This window comes from Sinohyriopsis cumingii, chromosome 7 (genome assembly GCF_028554795.1).
Source record: "Sinohyriopsis cumingii isolate HCF-2022 chromosome 7, ASM2855479v2, whole genome shotgun sequence".
Taxonomy (NCBI): Eukaryota; Metazoa; Mollusca; class Bivalvia; order Unionida; family Unionidae; genus Sinohyriopsis; species Sinohyriopsis cumingii.
Window position 1 is genome coordinate 39,490,308 of NC_142967.1, and position 15,110 is coordinate 39,505,417.

General features: G+C 35.5%; 1 protein-coding gene across 3 annotated transcripts in view; it reads right to left on the reverse strand.

Moving 5' to 3' along the window:
- The window catches only part of LOC149795062 (protein PBDC1-like), a 36,442-nt gene extending 22,029 nt beyond the window's left edge, over nucleotides 1–14,413 (reverse strand). The window contains exons 1-3 of one of the 3 annotated variants that reach the window (XM_089964766.1): nucleotides 14,330–14,413; nucleotides 1,945–2,010; nucleotides 124–183 (exon numbers count right to left, since the gene is read on the reverse strand). In XM_089964766.1, the coding sequence (XP_089820892.1) occupies nucleotides 124–183; nucleotides 1,945–2,010; nucleotides 14,330–14,356 (153 nt within the window). In that variant the 5' untranslated portion in view covers nucleotides 14,357–14,413. Of the gene's footprint in view, nucleotides 1–123; nucleotides 184–1,944; nucleotides 2,011–14,060; nucleotides 14,247–14,329 lie in introns of those variants that run through there. The other 2 variants (XM_089964764.1, XM_089964765.1) reach the window with 2 other exon arrangements.
- Nucleotides 14,414–15,110: the final 697 nt, after the last annotated feature.

Consider the following 15,110-nt stretch of genomic DNA (forward strand, 5'->3'; position numbering starts at 1 on the left):
ACAGCAATATAATGGTAAGAAATTCCAGCAATAAAGTACAAGAATATTATATTAATTTAATTGGGGTTCTGCATCAAGCTTTTGCACAAACTTGCAAATACAAATCTGGCATTGTATACGTACATTGAAGTGTGTTTCTGCATGTTGGTAAGCCTTGACAGCCCACTGCATCTCAACATCGACCTGCAGTTTGAAGAAAAAAATCATGTACAAGTATCAATTGAAATTATTGCTAAGGAGGATCAGGGTTAACTTGTAATTCATATATAATTAATGATTATAATGCAGCTCAAATATGTTCACAAGAAAACACAAAAACTTGCAAGCCTAAAAGTGTGCAAAGACTCAGCTGCCTGGTCTCTAAAATGTGCAGACTAAGGTAAACCAGGGCTCATACAAAATTCTGAATGATAAATTCAAAGACTTTTCCCAGACTCTCAAAGACCATAAATATAGATTTCCAAGACCTATTTTCGCTAACATTTTGTATACAAGTTATATTATATGAGAAATACTACAATATTGCTTAATGATGAAATGAAACTGAACGGGTCATCAAAAGAAAGAAACCAGGAAAACTTCACGTTCAGATCTAGCAATCTTGGACAATTTTATCTGTGATTATGGAAAGAAATTAAAATGCTTGGGTTTATTTCAATTTTCAAAGACTTTAAAGACCTTAGCGTCATCTGCTCAATTTTCCCAAACTTTCAAGGCCTTGAAAATGCTACATTATTTTTCACAAACTGTCAAAGACTGTATGAACCCTGTAAATATATATATACTAACGTAAACAACAAAGCAGTAATATGTACACAAGAAAATGCAAACACTTGTGAACCACAGCTGTCAAACCTCTAAGCATACACATCAAGATGAAAACTCAGCCACCTGGCTCTAAGTATGCACATCAAATATACAAAAACTTTGATGTCTAAGCTGTCAGATCCATCAAGATAAATAGCTACAAAATGATATAAAGAACAAAGTGGTAATATCTATAAGTAACACAAAAGCCTTCAAGACTCATCTGCCAGGCACATGATTTTGCACAATGAGGTAAAGATCAAAACTGTAACATGACCCGAAAGTCGGATATGTTATACTCACAGTGCAACTCCAAAGTTATAGATTTGGTCTTGAAAGGGCCAACGGTCAGTGAAATGATAAATTAATGGATCACAATTTTGGTGATTGAAATTTAGTTTTGTGCCATTACACACTGAGTCACATCAACCTAATTCATAATGTGATGTGTCACATCAACCTAATTCATAATGTGCCTTACTGATTGGGGTAAATATCATCTGTTTGTTTTGATGATAATATAATATCCATATTTTTTTATAATTAATGATTTCAATTGATTTTCTATTATTTGGCATTCTTCTGGCACATAAGTGAATTATTTCCTATTTGGTCAAATCTTAATAGAAACCAGAATGCCTACCTGACTGATATATTAATGGCCACCAAGACCTGGTGACTGATATATTAAGGTCACTCTTTAAACAGGTTTGACTGTATTCACATTGCAGTTAAAAAGTATGAAAACTGTCTCTTCAACTAATATTCTTACAATTTACTTTCTTAAACTTTTGTGGAGTTCTTTGGGATCAAAGTAGAAAATGATAGCTTTCGAATGTCTTGTTGCTGCATGGGAAATAAAATTTAATCTTGGTAAGGTTCTGTCTGATTGCAAATGACAAAATGTAAAAAAGAAAACTGGACAGATAAACAAACTGACAGATAATTTTGTTATATTCTCAAGCTTTCTTATGAATTTTGTGATCAAGTAAAACCACTAAATTTTAATTGTACATAATCTAATTTGATTTTATAAAAGTAAAGTTTTAATTAACATATCGACAGATTGATAAACTGGATAAAAGTAGAAGTTTTTTATGCTTTACAGTGGTGCAGTTTCATTATAAAGATACTCACATTGTTGGTAACCTTCTGAGGGTCCATTTTCAAGGCAGCAGCTGCTGCCTGAACCTCAGTCGCATTCTGAAAAGAAAACAAAAGTTGTAAAACAGTGCTGATGATAAAACAGACAGGTAAATTACTAAATGTTGGAAAGTAGTACTGATAATAAAACACACAGGGGTAAATTACCAAATGTTGTAAAACAGTGCTGATGTTAACACACAGTGATAAATCACTAAATGTTGTAAAACAGAGCTGTTGTTAAATCACACACAGTGGTAAATCACTAAATGTTGTAAAACAGAGCTGATGTTAAATCACACACAGGTAAATTACTAAATGTTGTAAAACAGTGCTGATGTTAAAACACAGGTGTAAATTACTAAATGTTGGAAAGCAGTGCTGATGTTAAAACACACAGGGGTAAATTGCTAAATGTTGGAAAAGCAGCGCTTATGTTAAAATAAACAGGGGTAAATTACTAATGTTGGAAAGCAGGGTCTGATCTATAATATATTCATGGCAATTTCTCCAAAATTTGTATAAAAAATGAGCAGTTTTCATGGATTTTCAAAGGTAGTCTTTCTTTTACTATAATTTCTGAAAATTTAAAAGATATACTTTTACGATACATTTTATCATTAAATCAGCATACTCTATACTTTTCTTATTTAAATCAATGTATTAGAATTTTCAAATAAGCAATTTTATCTGAAACCATCATTTAAGAAAATAACTATATTAAATTACATAATTTTTCTTAATTTGAAGATAATGGTAAAAATAAACTGAAAATAAAGTCTTCTCCTGTGGCTTTTTCTCATTTGTCCCTAATTATCTTCTATTCTACAGAAATTACTTTTGAAGGATGTAAGAAAGTTTTAAATTTCCAAAAACAATACATTCAAGGATTAAGGTTCTGCAAAATAGCCTTTGCTTACAACTGAACAATTTTATTATACTACCATCATGATTTTTCCCAATTTGATCATTTTAGCTTTTGAGACAAAATCTGTCCCCAAACCAAAACTGTGCTAATATTTAAAAAAAGCTTTAGGAATGCTAAATTGTTTTCAGTATCTAATATTTCTCATACACTTGTATTTCCTATATGTTAATGATGTTGCTCTGCAATGTTTTTGGAGCATATGCACAGTGATGTCACACTCATCAAAACAAGTGATATATAAAATGCACTTTCTGACAAAGGTTTAAAACATGGCAAGAAGAGTAAGAGAGAATATATCATTGTCACAGAAATATGAATGCTTTGCTAAATTAAATAACGAATTAAATGACTTCAAAGGTATAGCTATGAATGGAGTATGTTTCTGAAAAGGTGAAACCAAGTGCTTAAGTGCATCAAAACCTAGGACACCAGCGTAACTATAGTATGGTCCAGCCTGTTCCATAACATACTCTGCCCATTCCAGATTCAGTCCATACAAATTTAATTTAAAAATCATGGTCAGACCATAACACATAATAATTTCTGTGTAATAATGAATCAATGGTTTGACATAAATAAACCAACATTGTCTGCTACCTATTGTAACGGTTACAAACTTAATTAAAATTCAGCCTCTGATAAAAAAAATAGAATTTGAAACCTTGTATCTTTATTTTATAAACTGAATGACAATTAGTTTCTGGTTATCAACTGGTCAAGATAAACTTTTGCTGAATATTTTTAATACAGTGGTCCCCCTGATGAATGCCCCCCCCCACCACCAAAGGCCACCCACTCTTTATGGCCAGAATCCCTTGGCACTGCCAAGTTTGTGTTCAAAAGTACCCCTCAAGAAAGGTCACCTCTCTAACATGTCCAGCAGACATCATATTAGTGCAAAAATGAGACATTTTACCCTCATAAGCAGCCACATTTAATTTTAATGTGTCCAGAACAAATATCTAACTACGGCAAGGTAAGTAATCTGATTATCTTTCCCAATGTCTGTTTCCGGATGCAAGGTTTTCGTTACTGAAAAAAGTTTTGGCAAAAGTACATGTACCAATAAGGTTATTATTATATCATTAACACGAACATTAACAGGAAATGGGGTCAGCAATGTTTAGTCGAATCAGCAAATTTGGCAACTTTTCCATCCTTCATCCATATATAAGTCGATGCTAAGTATAACATGAGGTCAGATCAACACCTCAGATTGTGTTTTTCACTTCATTCCACAAAGCATCATGAATTTTATCCTACCTGTAAGACAGTAACCATTCTAGTCAGGATTATTAAGTGTAACTAAAAGTACCTAATTTGTTTCACATGAAGAATTTTAAATGTATTATGTACCTTTAGCTACATATAATGTCAATGACCCAAAATTTTGTTTGAATTACCAATAGGATAAAACTCACGATGCTGTGTGGAATTAAATTATAATAGCTTTCGGTTTCATAAATATTATTAAAAGTATCACTGCATGTTATTTCAGATTACCAGCTACAGTGAAATTGCATCATTAATACTAAAATGCTTTTTCCTTTTTTTTGCAGGATGCAAATGTATTCCATCATATTTTTCTTCTTGCACCTCCTGATCCAAATAAAACATGGTCCAATATATGAGAGAGAGAGAGAGAGAGAGAGAAAGTTCAGCTTTTCATGGGTTTTCTTTGCCTTATTGCTCCCATGTTACTGAAGCTTTTGTCAAAAAGAGAAAACATTAATAAATGAAACATTAAATGTTGTTGTTGTTCTAGGGTTTAACACAATTATTTAGCACAAGATGGGCTATACATGGCAGCCAGTATAACTGGTGGAGGAAGAACCCTGGAAAACCCAGGGAAGAACCACCGACCCACAAGAAGCTACTGGCAGGCTTTCCCACGTAACCACACTAGCTGAGCCTAAGACTCGAACCCACGTAGACAGAGGTGAGATGGCAGTGATCTTGAACAGTGAGTGCTTTAGAAACAGTAAATGTAAACTATGAAAATACATACCATACTCCTTCAGGGTATAAATATTCACAATAGTTATATCCATATAGTCTCCATTAGGTTAAATCCCAAGAATGACTATTTTTGCATGCTGTCTAACATTCTTTGCAAGTATAATGACCTTTCCATTCCCAAAAAATAATATTTTGTTTAAAGTGCATGTACTCTTCCTATTCTTAGGCAGCAATTGTTTTTAATCTTTGCTCATAAAGGTTTACTCCAAATTGCTGTTGGCTCTGTCTACAAGTTTAAAAATGTCACTGGCTGAGAAATTTACACTAGTAACCACCTGGCATTTCCTTTCATTATATGATACAGTATTCATAATACCCATGGATAGCCTCTTTTCCTTTTGGTAGCCTTGCTTATCTGATCTGGTCTGCCAAATCTTGACCTCAAACAGGTATTATCTTGGAACGACTGAATACAGCCATAGCATATTTAATTAGCATGTAAATACCACTACAAAGCCGTGTGATTATTTTAATAATGGAAGTGTCAAAAAAATATAGAAGAAATTGCTTACCTAGTGGTATTAATTGATAATGGAATATGGTACTACACTTGTACATGAGTAAGATCAGTCATGTGTATGTGTGATTTACGATTTTTAACATAGCTTTAAAAAAAATTCAGTAATATCGCTAAGATGTCTGCAGTGTGGCAGTTTAAAATGATGTCTAGCACTGGGGCATCATGCTGCAGACATGAAGCATCATGTCCCACCCAGTCACATTATCCTGACACCAGGCTGACCAGTCCTAACACTAACCTCCTAATGCTGAGCGCCAAGTGAGGAACTGGGCCACCTGAGTGGTAAGATCAGTCAGGTAAGTAAACAATATAGATGTACAATCATGAAGACATCTGTCTGTCTCTCTCAATGGGACATACAGATTATTTGATCATTAGATGCAAAAAGAAAATTGTGCTGGAATATGTCTTTGTCATGGTTATTCATCTTCTAACTTGTAAATTCTAATGTACATACATGTATATGTAATCAAAGTTAATGTACATTACAAACAACTACATTACTGGTACATGCTGATTTAGCACAATTACATTACGATCTTTGTTATTTTTTTAAAACTGATGATCATGAAATTGTTTAAAATACTCAGTGCGGGGTTCAATATTTTTTCATACAAGATCTCTTCCCCAAAATGAAATATTTTTTACACATTATTTTTCGTACTTTTGGAAATTATATTCCATAGAAAAATATGATAAAGCAATTTGGCTCACATAATCCATATATAAATCAATTCGGAGTATAAGCTTCAAGATTTTCTGGTCAAAAGTATTGTATTATAGGCCGGCAAAATACAGTGCACTGTTGGATTATTGTGAATTTATTTAAGGACTTGGATATTTAATTCTGTTAGATTATTTGAAATTTTCAAGAACATCTGTAACATCCAACTTTTATTAGATTTACCTTGAAGAAAAACTTTTGGATTTTAGAACAGTATTTTTTCAGTGGTGCTAGCACATAAGCACATTAGAAACTTCATACAGAATACTTTTGGATCATTTCCAGATTACTGTGAAAATGATAGTACATTTAGGAAATATTGTAGGAATTAATACCAGGCTGTAATTTTTTTCAATTCTATCACTTTGTTTGATTTAATATTTTAGGGAAATAAAATTATATTTGAAAAAATTGAATGCTTGTTGGGTTTTCCCTTTTTTGTTACACAGTTTATACCCCTAGAACACAGCACCTGGTAAAACATTTTAAAAAAGCTGAAATAATCAATAGAGCAATAACCTTTTCTATTCCACTTTGGCAGACATGGATCCAGGAATTCTCAAAAATGGATGATCATTCCTGTTTACTTCTAAAATGTTAATAACACATCTTTTCTATAAATTCTTCCGATTATTCAGTAATTAGTATCAAGTTTGAAAGGAGAATTTAGTAAATGTAATCTCATGACTTCAGCATATTGCTCTGTTTCGTTTATTGTTTATTCTATCGTTGGACACTAAGGAATCCTTAACTAAAGTGCTCAGCATGGTCAGGTAGGTGCATTTACTCAGATATAAACAAAAATATGAATTTGTGGTTTTAAAATTTTCTACTAATTGCTATTTAAAGGTATGTACAAAAAAATTCTAGAAAATTACACTCACTACTGAAATAGTTTATAATGACTGTCTATATAACCTGCATGACTTGTACTTGAACTGGATAATAACAATCATACACAGCAAACATAAACAAATATTATTTTTTTTAAAATTATTAATTGACCGCAGACAAACAACATTGTGTGCACATTACTACTGTATAAATCGTGGACCGATAATCCTAACTCAAAATGGGCTGAATATGTAATTGGCCGATTTCGGATCTGGGTAGTTACTCCTCAGTCCACCATCATAACCACAACCACCACCAATCTCAATGGATAACACAACCACCACCAATCTCAATGGATAACACAACCACCACCAATCTCAATGGATAACACAACTAAAAAAAACTTACTATCTGGCAATGGAATTGCAGGGGCCTATCCAAAAACCTACCGAAACTAATACACAAAATCCATAATGCAATCAATAAACCTGACATAATTTACCTCCAGGTAATACAGTTACCAGAGAATCCGAAACATATACCCAAAATCTCCGGATACTCACCAGGCATATTCAAAAGTTGTAGCAATGGGAAAAACTGACTCCCTGCCCTACTCTGAAACACTAACGATCCCAATGCCAACAAACATCAATAACAAAATTGAAATTCAAACTGTATTAATCAACACTGGATCGAATAATATAATAATAACTAATATATATGACCTGGGGGCAATGACAACCCAATCAACTTAGAATCTTATCGACAAATCTCCACTAACCAGTATAGAAACCAAATCATTTGTGGCGACTTCAATGCTCACAATAAACTATGGGGGTAAAGTAGAAGGGATAAAAGAGGCAAATTAATTGAAGAATGGATTGCTGAATCAAACCTAACCATACTCAATAATGGGTCTAAAACTTGACTTAATCCTGAGGATGGCTCCCTCTCAGCAATCGATCTTACTATATATGCACCCAAACTAGCCCAACTTACAAACTGGTGGGTTGATCAAGATAACACATTAGATAGCGACCATTTCCCCATCATAATCTCCCTCAAAATATCAGTTCAGCACAATCCCCATGAAGCCCCACCCAAATGGAGATATGATAAAGCTGATTGGATAACTTTAGAAACACCCTAGTCGTTATTAATACCAAAGAGCACAAAGACCCAGATATAACAATATTCCATGACAGCATAATTAATACTATACTTAATGCAGCTACCCTAAATATTCCCAAAAAACCAAACACTCAAACTAAACAATCAGTACCATGGTGGGATGATCAATGTCAAAAAACACACAGATATAAAAAAAAGCACTTAACAAATATAAGTGAACAAGAGACTCAATAGATTTCATCCAATATAAAGAGAAAGAAAAACACCTTAAAGGGATCATAAAACTTGCCAAAGTAAAAACATGGCAACACTTCTGCTCCAAATTGAACCTTAAATCTAACTCTAAACAAGTATGGGGCAAAAAAGAATCTATACGGGGGGAAAGCTATTAACTTAACACCTAAGCTGAAAAATGCTACAACCAACCATGACAAAGCTGACCTACTTGCTAACCATTTCTCAGCCATGAGCAGTACAGTAAAACCTGTCTTGAGAGACCACTGCTATGAGAGTCCAACTGTCTTGAGAGACCAGGTTCTCCATGTACAGATTTAGAGATTATATAGTGTTATAACCTGTTATGAGAGACCACCTGTCATGAGAGACCATTATGTTTTGGCAGAAGGGGTGGTCTTTCAAGACAGGTTCCACTGTAATACCAACCACACTAGGAACTTCCAAGAACACAGACAGAAAGCTGAAACCACACTTCCTAACCTCTTTAAAAACCTAGGGTTCAAGAACCAGAATTTAAATTCCAAAATCACCCTATACGAATGGAAAATAGCGCTAGGGTCTAAAAAAGAAACCTCACATGGGAAAGACCAAATTGGATATATCATATACAAAAATCTTCCAAACAACATTACAATAACCATTATAAAACTGCTCAACCAAATGTGGCAAAGTGTAAAACTACCACTCAGCTGGAAACAAGCTACTGTCATCCCAATCCCTAAACCAGGTAAAGACCCTAATGATATTAACTCGTATCATCCCATCTCCCTCACTAATAACATATGTAAAATGATGGAAACAATCCTAGCCAAAAGATTAAAACACCACCTAGAAAGTAACAAACTCCTATCAGAAAACCATTATGGCTTCCGTAACGGGTGCTCCAACACAGATCAACTTTAAGACTAGAAGCGGATATCAAACTAGCTTTCAACTCCAAAAGAAAATCAGACAGACAACTTACAGCAGTCTTCCTTGACCTTGAAAAAGCATTTGATCATGTCTGGACCAAAGGATTGATTGCAAAACTCAACCACTTCGGAATTACTGGACGCATGTTTATCTGCATCAAAAACTTCCTAACAGGTCGCAGAATAATCACTAGAGTAGGAAACACCACCTCAAAAGAATACCCCCTTGAAAAAGGTACCCCACATGGGAGTGTACTCAGTCCTATGCTATTCAACATCATGATTAACGACCTTGACCTCAACCTATCAACAAAATGGGTTATTATTTCCCAATTCACTGATGAGAGCAGCATCTGGAGGGCAGGAAACCCCACTAGTAATCAAGTAGTCAAAGAAATACAGAAAAGCCTAGATAACAAAGGGAGATGGGCAGATAAATAGGGTTTTAAGATCTCACATGTAAAAACAGTAGCAATAATCTTCTCCCCTAAATGCAATAACCAGATAATTTACCACAACTTCTATATTCAAAACCAGTTAATCAAATATGCGAAGGTAGTAAAATTCCTAGGTATGTTCTTTGATAATCATCTAACTCAGAAACACCAGACTGAACAACTAATTCAGAATTGTAGTAAAGATATTAATCTGTTAAGAAATCTTAAAGGGACCACCTGGGGATCCAATCAAGAAACCTTATTAACCACCTATAGATCACTTATAAGGTTGAAGCCAGATTATGGATGCCAAGTTTAGAACTCAGCGAAACAAATATTACTGAACAAACTGGATACCATCCAAAGGAAAGCATTATCTGTTTGCACTGGCACTCTACCATCGGCATCACTGGACGAACTTCAAGTCCTCGGCAGTGAACTGCCATTAAAAATAAGACAGGAAATGCTCCTCTGATACTTCCAATTGATTAACAAATCACCCCTACTTACATCCTATAAAAGTAACCATTAGCAAATGCAACAAACCATTTAGCTGCAAACTAGTTCCTAACCCACCACGTGGAAACAAATCCTAGAACTCGGAGAAAAAATGCCAACACTTGCTCTACAAGAAGAATACACTCACTCCCCTGACCCCGCCCCTGCCCCTGCCCCTTGGACAAACCCTATCCCTAGGATCAACACTAGAGTCACCAATTATTGAAACAAATTGGAACAAGAATCTAAACTCAAAACCATCGTAGCAATGGAAATACAAGACACCTACTATGGCTTCGTAAAAATTTTCACTGACAGGTCCAAAATAACTGAACCCCCTAGAACATCAGCTGCAGTGGTTATTCCTGAATTCAACATACAGATGGGATCCAGATTACCTGACCACTGCTCTACTTTCACCACAGAGTTCTGGGCAATAACAGAATCATTAAAATGGATTAAAGACCAAAACGTTCCAAAAGCAGTTATATTCAGCGACTCACTTAGTGTAATAGAATCCATCAAATCTCACAGCACCAAATCAAGAAAGCAGTTCTTGGCAAGAGCTTTCTATGTGCTTAAGGAATTATCCACAGTGGATCAGATAGTTGAATTCATGTGCATACCATCGCATATAGGAATCCCTCATAATGAGCTAGCTGATATTCGCAAAAAACATGGTGGGGAACCCTAACCCTGCCCCACTCAGATATTGCATAACAGAAGCCCAAAGCATAACAAGAAACTATATTAACCAGAAATGGCAGGAGCACTGGAACTCCACTACCAAAGGCAGGATACTCTACTCCATTATAAAAGAAATCAATAGGTCCATCAAACCACCCAAAGTGAACAGCCTGGACCAAAAAATTATCAATCACATTGTAACTGGAAAAACAAAGTTAGCAGGAAGTTTTGGCAAACATCTAGGACCCAAGCCTGCTAATATCAATTGCTATCACTGCAAAACCATTGAAGACCTGCCACATATATTCAGTAGCTGCTCAAAGTATCAGGTAGCTAGAACGGAATTTCAAAAAGCCCCCAAAAGTTGGATCCCCTACCACTTACCTAGATTTCCTTAAAAATAACAACCCCAACAAAAATTTGACCTACCAAAACATACTTAAATTCCTAGACACATCCAAGCTAAAAGAAAAAATATAAAACACTGTAAAAACATAAAATAAACAAACTGACCTCACTTAAAAATAAATTTCCAGTAGCAGATGGGCACCCTTGCCATGTCCTAGGGGACCCGAGTATTCAGCAAGGGTGTACCTCTAGCTCAAAAATAACAACCTGTAAAACATACATAACCTACCCAAATACTCTCTAAAACCAGATTAATATACATAGACAGGCGCTTTTGATACATTCCTAGGGACCTGAATACTCAGCAAAGGTTCCCGTCTTCTTAAATCCCACATATATCCTTGCAAATAAAAATTAAAAATATTGATAAAAAATGTATTAAGAAAAAAACCAACTCTTCTCTGCTCTCTACCTAGCCCTAACATGAAAGACAGCCAGGGTAATATGCGGCCTACTTCTGTGATACAGACCATACTAACACTAAAGCAGCACAGAGTTTTCCATCCAATCCAACCTAGCTCATCTTTAGAACAATTTCGAACACAAGAATCAAAAATTCAAAATTCATGTAGTACATCCATTTAGAGCGGTACCCTGGAATGAGCAGACTCCTGCCTGCAGATGGGCGCCTGCCATCCTGTTCACTTCCTCCCTTGCCTCAGTTGGACACAAATAAGCATGCAATGCGCACATGAAACACCTAACATAAATAAAAGCAAAAATAAATGAGTAGTGAGTGGCACTATGATGTCAGAATCCTCACACAATTCTATCACGAGGCCTACAAGAACTACCCAGTCCAGCAGCTAACTACATTTCTAGGCTACACAACTAACATTTCCCCGAAATTACCTGAGAGGAAAAAGGACATCAGAGAAAAGTAAAGAAGCAGAAGAAAAATGGGGAACTTTTGCTTAAAAAGCCCTTCTAATGGCTACCAATACTGCCTCTTATCCAGGGAACCATTTTGGCTTGGTATCCCGTTTTGATAAAACTATTATGTACACTAACTTGATCCTCCAATCCACCACTTCAAAATTATAAACTTTTATGACCTAACAGTGACCAAACTTTTTATATGTCGCTCAGACATATTAGTTATTAAAAACTAGTAGGTTATCTACAACGTACATTATGTACTAGAATTTTTCTGATTGTTAGAATGTAGGAAAATTTGACAACTTGTTCTGATTTTACCCAATTGCACAGGTGGCTAACACATTATTGGCATTTTTTATTGTCCATTAGTACAACTAAACTAAAACTGACTAAGCACAGGCTGGCGTTCTTGTGAGTGCAAGACATTCATGGCTGGCTTGCCGAGTTCCTTGCATTCTTTCCTTTCTCCGACATCGTATAATGGCAGAGATGTGGAACAATTTCCACCCGCCTAAAGCTAGGTGTCCCAAAGTGACGTCATCATTGCGACCAATTGCAACCGGCATTACATAATCCTTGGGTCGACACCTAGTACAGTCAATATCGGACTAAAATCAACTCTTTGTTAACATGAGTGTGTCTTGGACCCATTCCCACCCATGAAAGCCCTTCATTCAGGTTGTTGGGGACATATAATCCTATGACCTGACAGCTAAATTCACAGGAGTTCATTACAAAGAAAATTTGGAGTATCCGTCCGTGAATCAAGGTATGGGGGTTCTAACCTGTAACAATATAGCACAAGGGAAGGCACCAGTCCGCACCCCTCGGCAGTTCCAATGCTGCTAGTTTATCCTAATTGCATCTGCTAATTTCCAATTTAAGCCAGTCATAATCAAGAATAGTTCAATTTTCAAAATAGCTCAACACACTTCGTTGAGTTTGTGACATAATGGAGAAAATGCAATAACTGTTTACCAATTTGGCTGTGTGGACAAATGCCATCTAGAAGTGCCATTCTGCATTCGGATAGTGTTGGATTTCACCATTCACTGTAAGGTAAGATTCAAACAACCTCAAGTCTGTAATTCAACAATAAATATGTTTCAGGAGTTAACATTGCACTTTGCAACAATGTAACCAATAATCAGCACCAAGTTTACCAAAATCAATATTTCTTTTTACCACCAAAATTAAAATGCATCACAATGTACATTAACATTATTTACTGTGGACTTGAGGTTGTTCGGATCTTACCTTTCGGTCAATGGTGAAATCCAAGACTATCAGAATGCAAAACAGCACTTCTAGAGGGCATTTGTCCAAACGTCCAAATTGGCAAACAATTATTGCATTTTCTCCATTATGTCACAAACTGAACAAAGTGTGTCGAGCTATTTTGAAAATTGAACTATTCTTGATTACGACTGGCTTAAGTTGGAAATTAGCAGACGCAATTAGGATAAACTAGCAGTGTTGGAACTACCGAGGGGTGCGGACCGGTGTCTTCCCTTGTGTTATATTGTTACAGGTTAGAACCCCATCCCTTGATTTTCTTTATAACGAGCCCCTGTGCATGGGGGTATGTGGCACTAATTCCTTCCCCCAGGAACATTTAGCATCCGCTGTGCGGGAATAAACTAGTCGTATATGCCTTTTTGGGCGCACGCGATGTAAATCGCAAGTAATCAATCAATCAATCAATCTGGGTAGTCCGAATTCGTTATTGGCCAAGAACGTTAGTGGGCCAACTCTGCCATGGGCCGAGTAGTTCCGCAATCGGTCCAACCTAAAGTTCAGTCCACATTGATATCTGATCATGAACATGAGCATAATTCGTAATAATGTCTAATAAGAGGTTGTTTTCCATAAACTTTTAAACGATTAAGTAACTTACAAGTCTACCGAAGTCCATGCTGACTTGCGATCGGCAACGAAAAAATGAGAGAAGTTCCAAATGTAAGCTCCACGCACCTAAACGCTTCCTTTTCACCTGTTACTTCCATTTTTGGAGAATATAATACGGCTGTGTAACTTAAAGTCTGGTTATCAATACATTTCTGATGGGATGTAAAATGAGTACAATTAAAGGTATCACGGTACCAATTGTTTTTCCATATACCTCAATTCTAATGTTCTGTGAAATAAATATACTTTCTATCCTACCTCAGCATGCATGTCACACACTGTCATAGAGAACAATGTTAGATTGTCAATTTGACAAGGACAAAACTAGGTACGCTATTGCATTTAAGAGAGATAACTCTACTGAAACTAGACGGGGTAAGAGTTATCTAGTCACAACAGGCACATTTTCAGTCACGTGTACCACATTTAAAAAAAATCATAAAAAAATACAAAATATGATCTAGATATGATCTCACATGTTGCCAAGAGGCTCAACTTTTTTAAGCTTAACAGAAAGTACAACCCTTACATAATGCACCTTCCTACACCTTAAGCTCTGCCCACCTGGGGTTCTACAATTGGTACTGTTATACCATAAAGAATAAAAGAAGGTGGGAAAATATTTTATCACACACACACACACACACACACACACACACACACTTATGATCTTTAACGTTTAACATCTATTTATATTTTATTTGGCTGTATGGACTATGCAGTCTGAAATAGACACTTCTTATCTAATCATCCATCTGAAAAAAAGATGGACAAAATTAGTTTATATACCAAAGTTTTGTACAGGCAACTGGATATGACTATACAAGATATGGAAGAAAATAATTTATTTAAATTATACTTATAACCAGAATGTTGCTGAAATAAATTCAATTTAGTCAGTTATAATTATTAGGCACTAAAGCTGATGCTCTGCTGTTTTTAATTTATGTTAATTTTTGCTCGTTCGTCACATGCATATTATGCTTTTCTTGCACTCCAGTTATCTAGTCTGATATGTCTCATCTTGCTATGCTTTTGC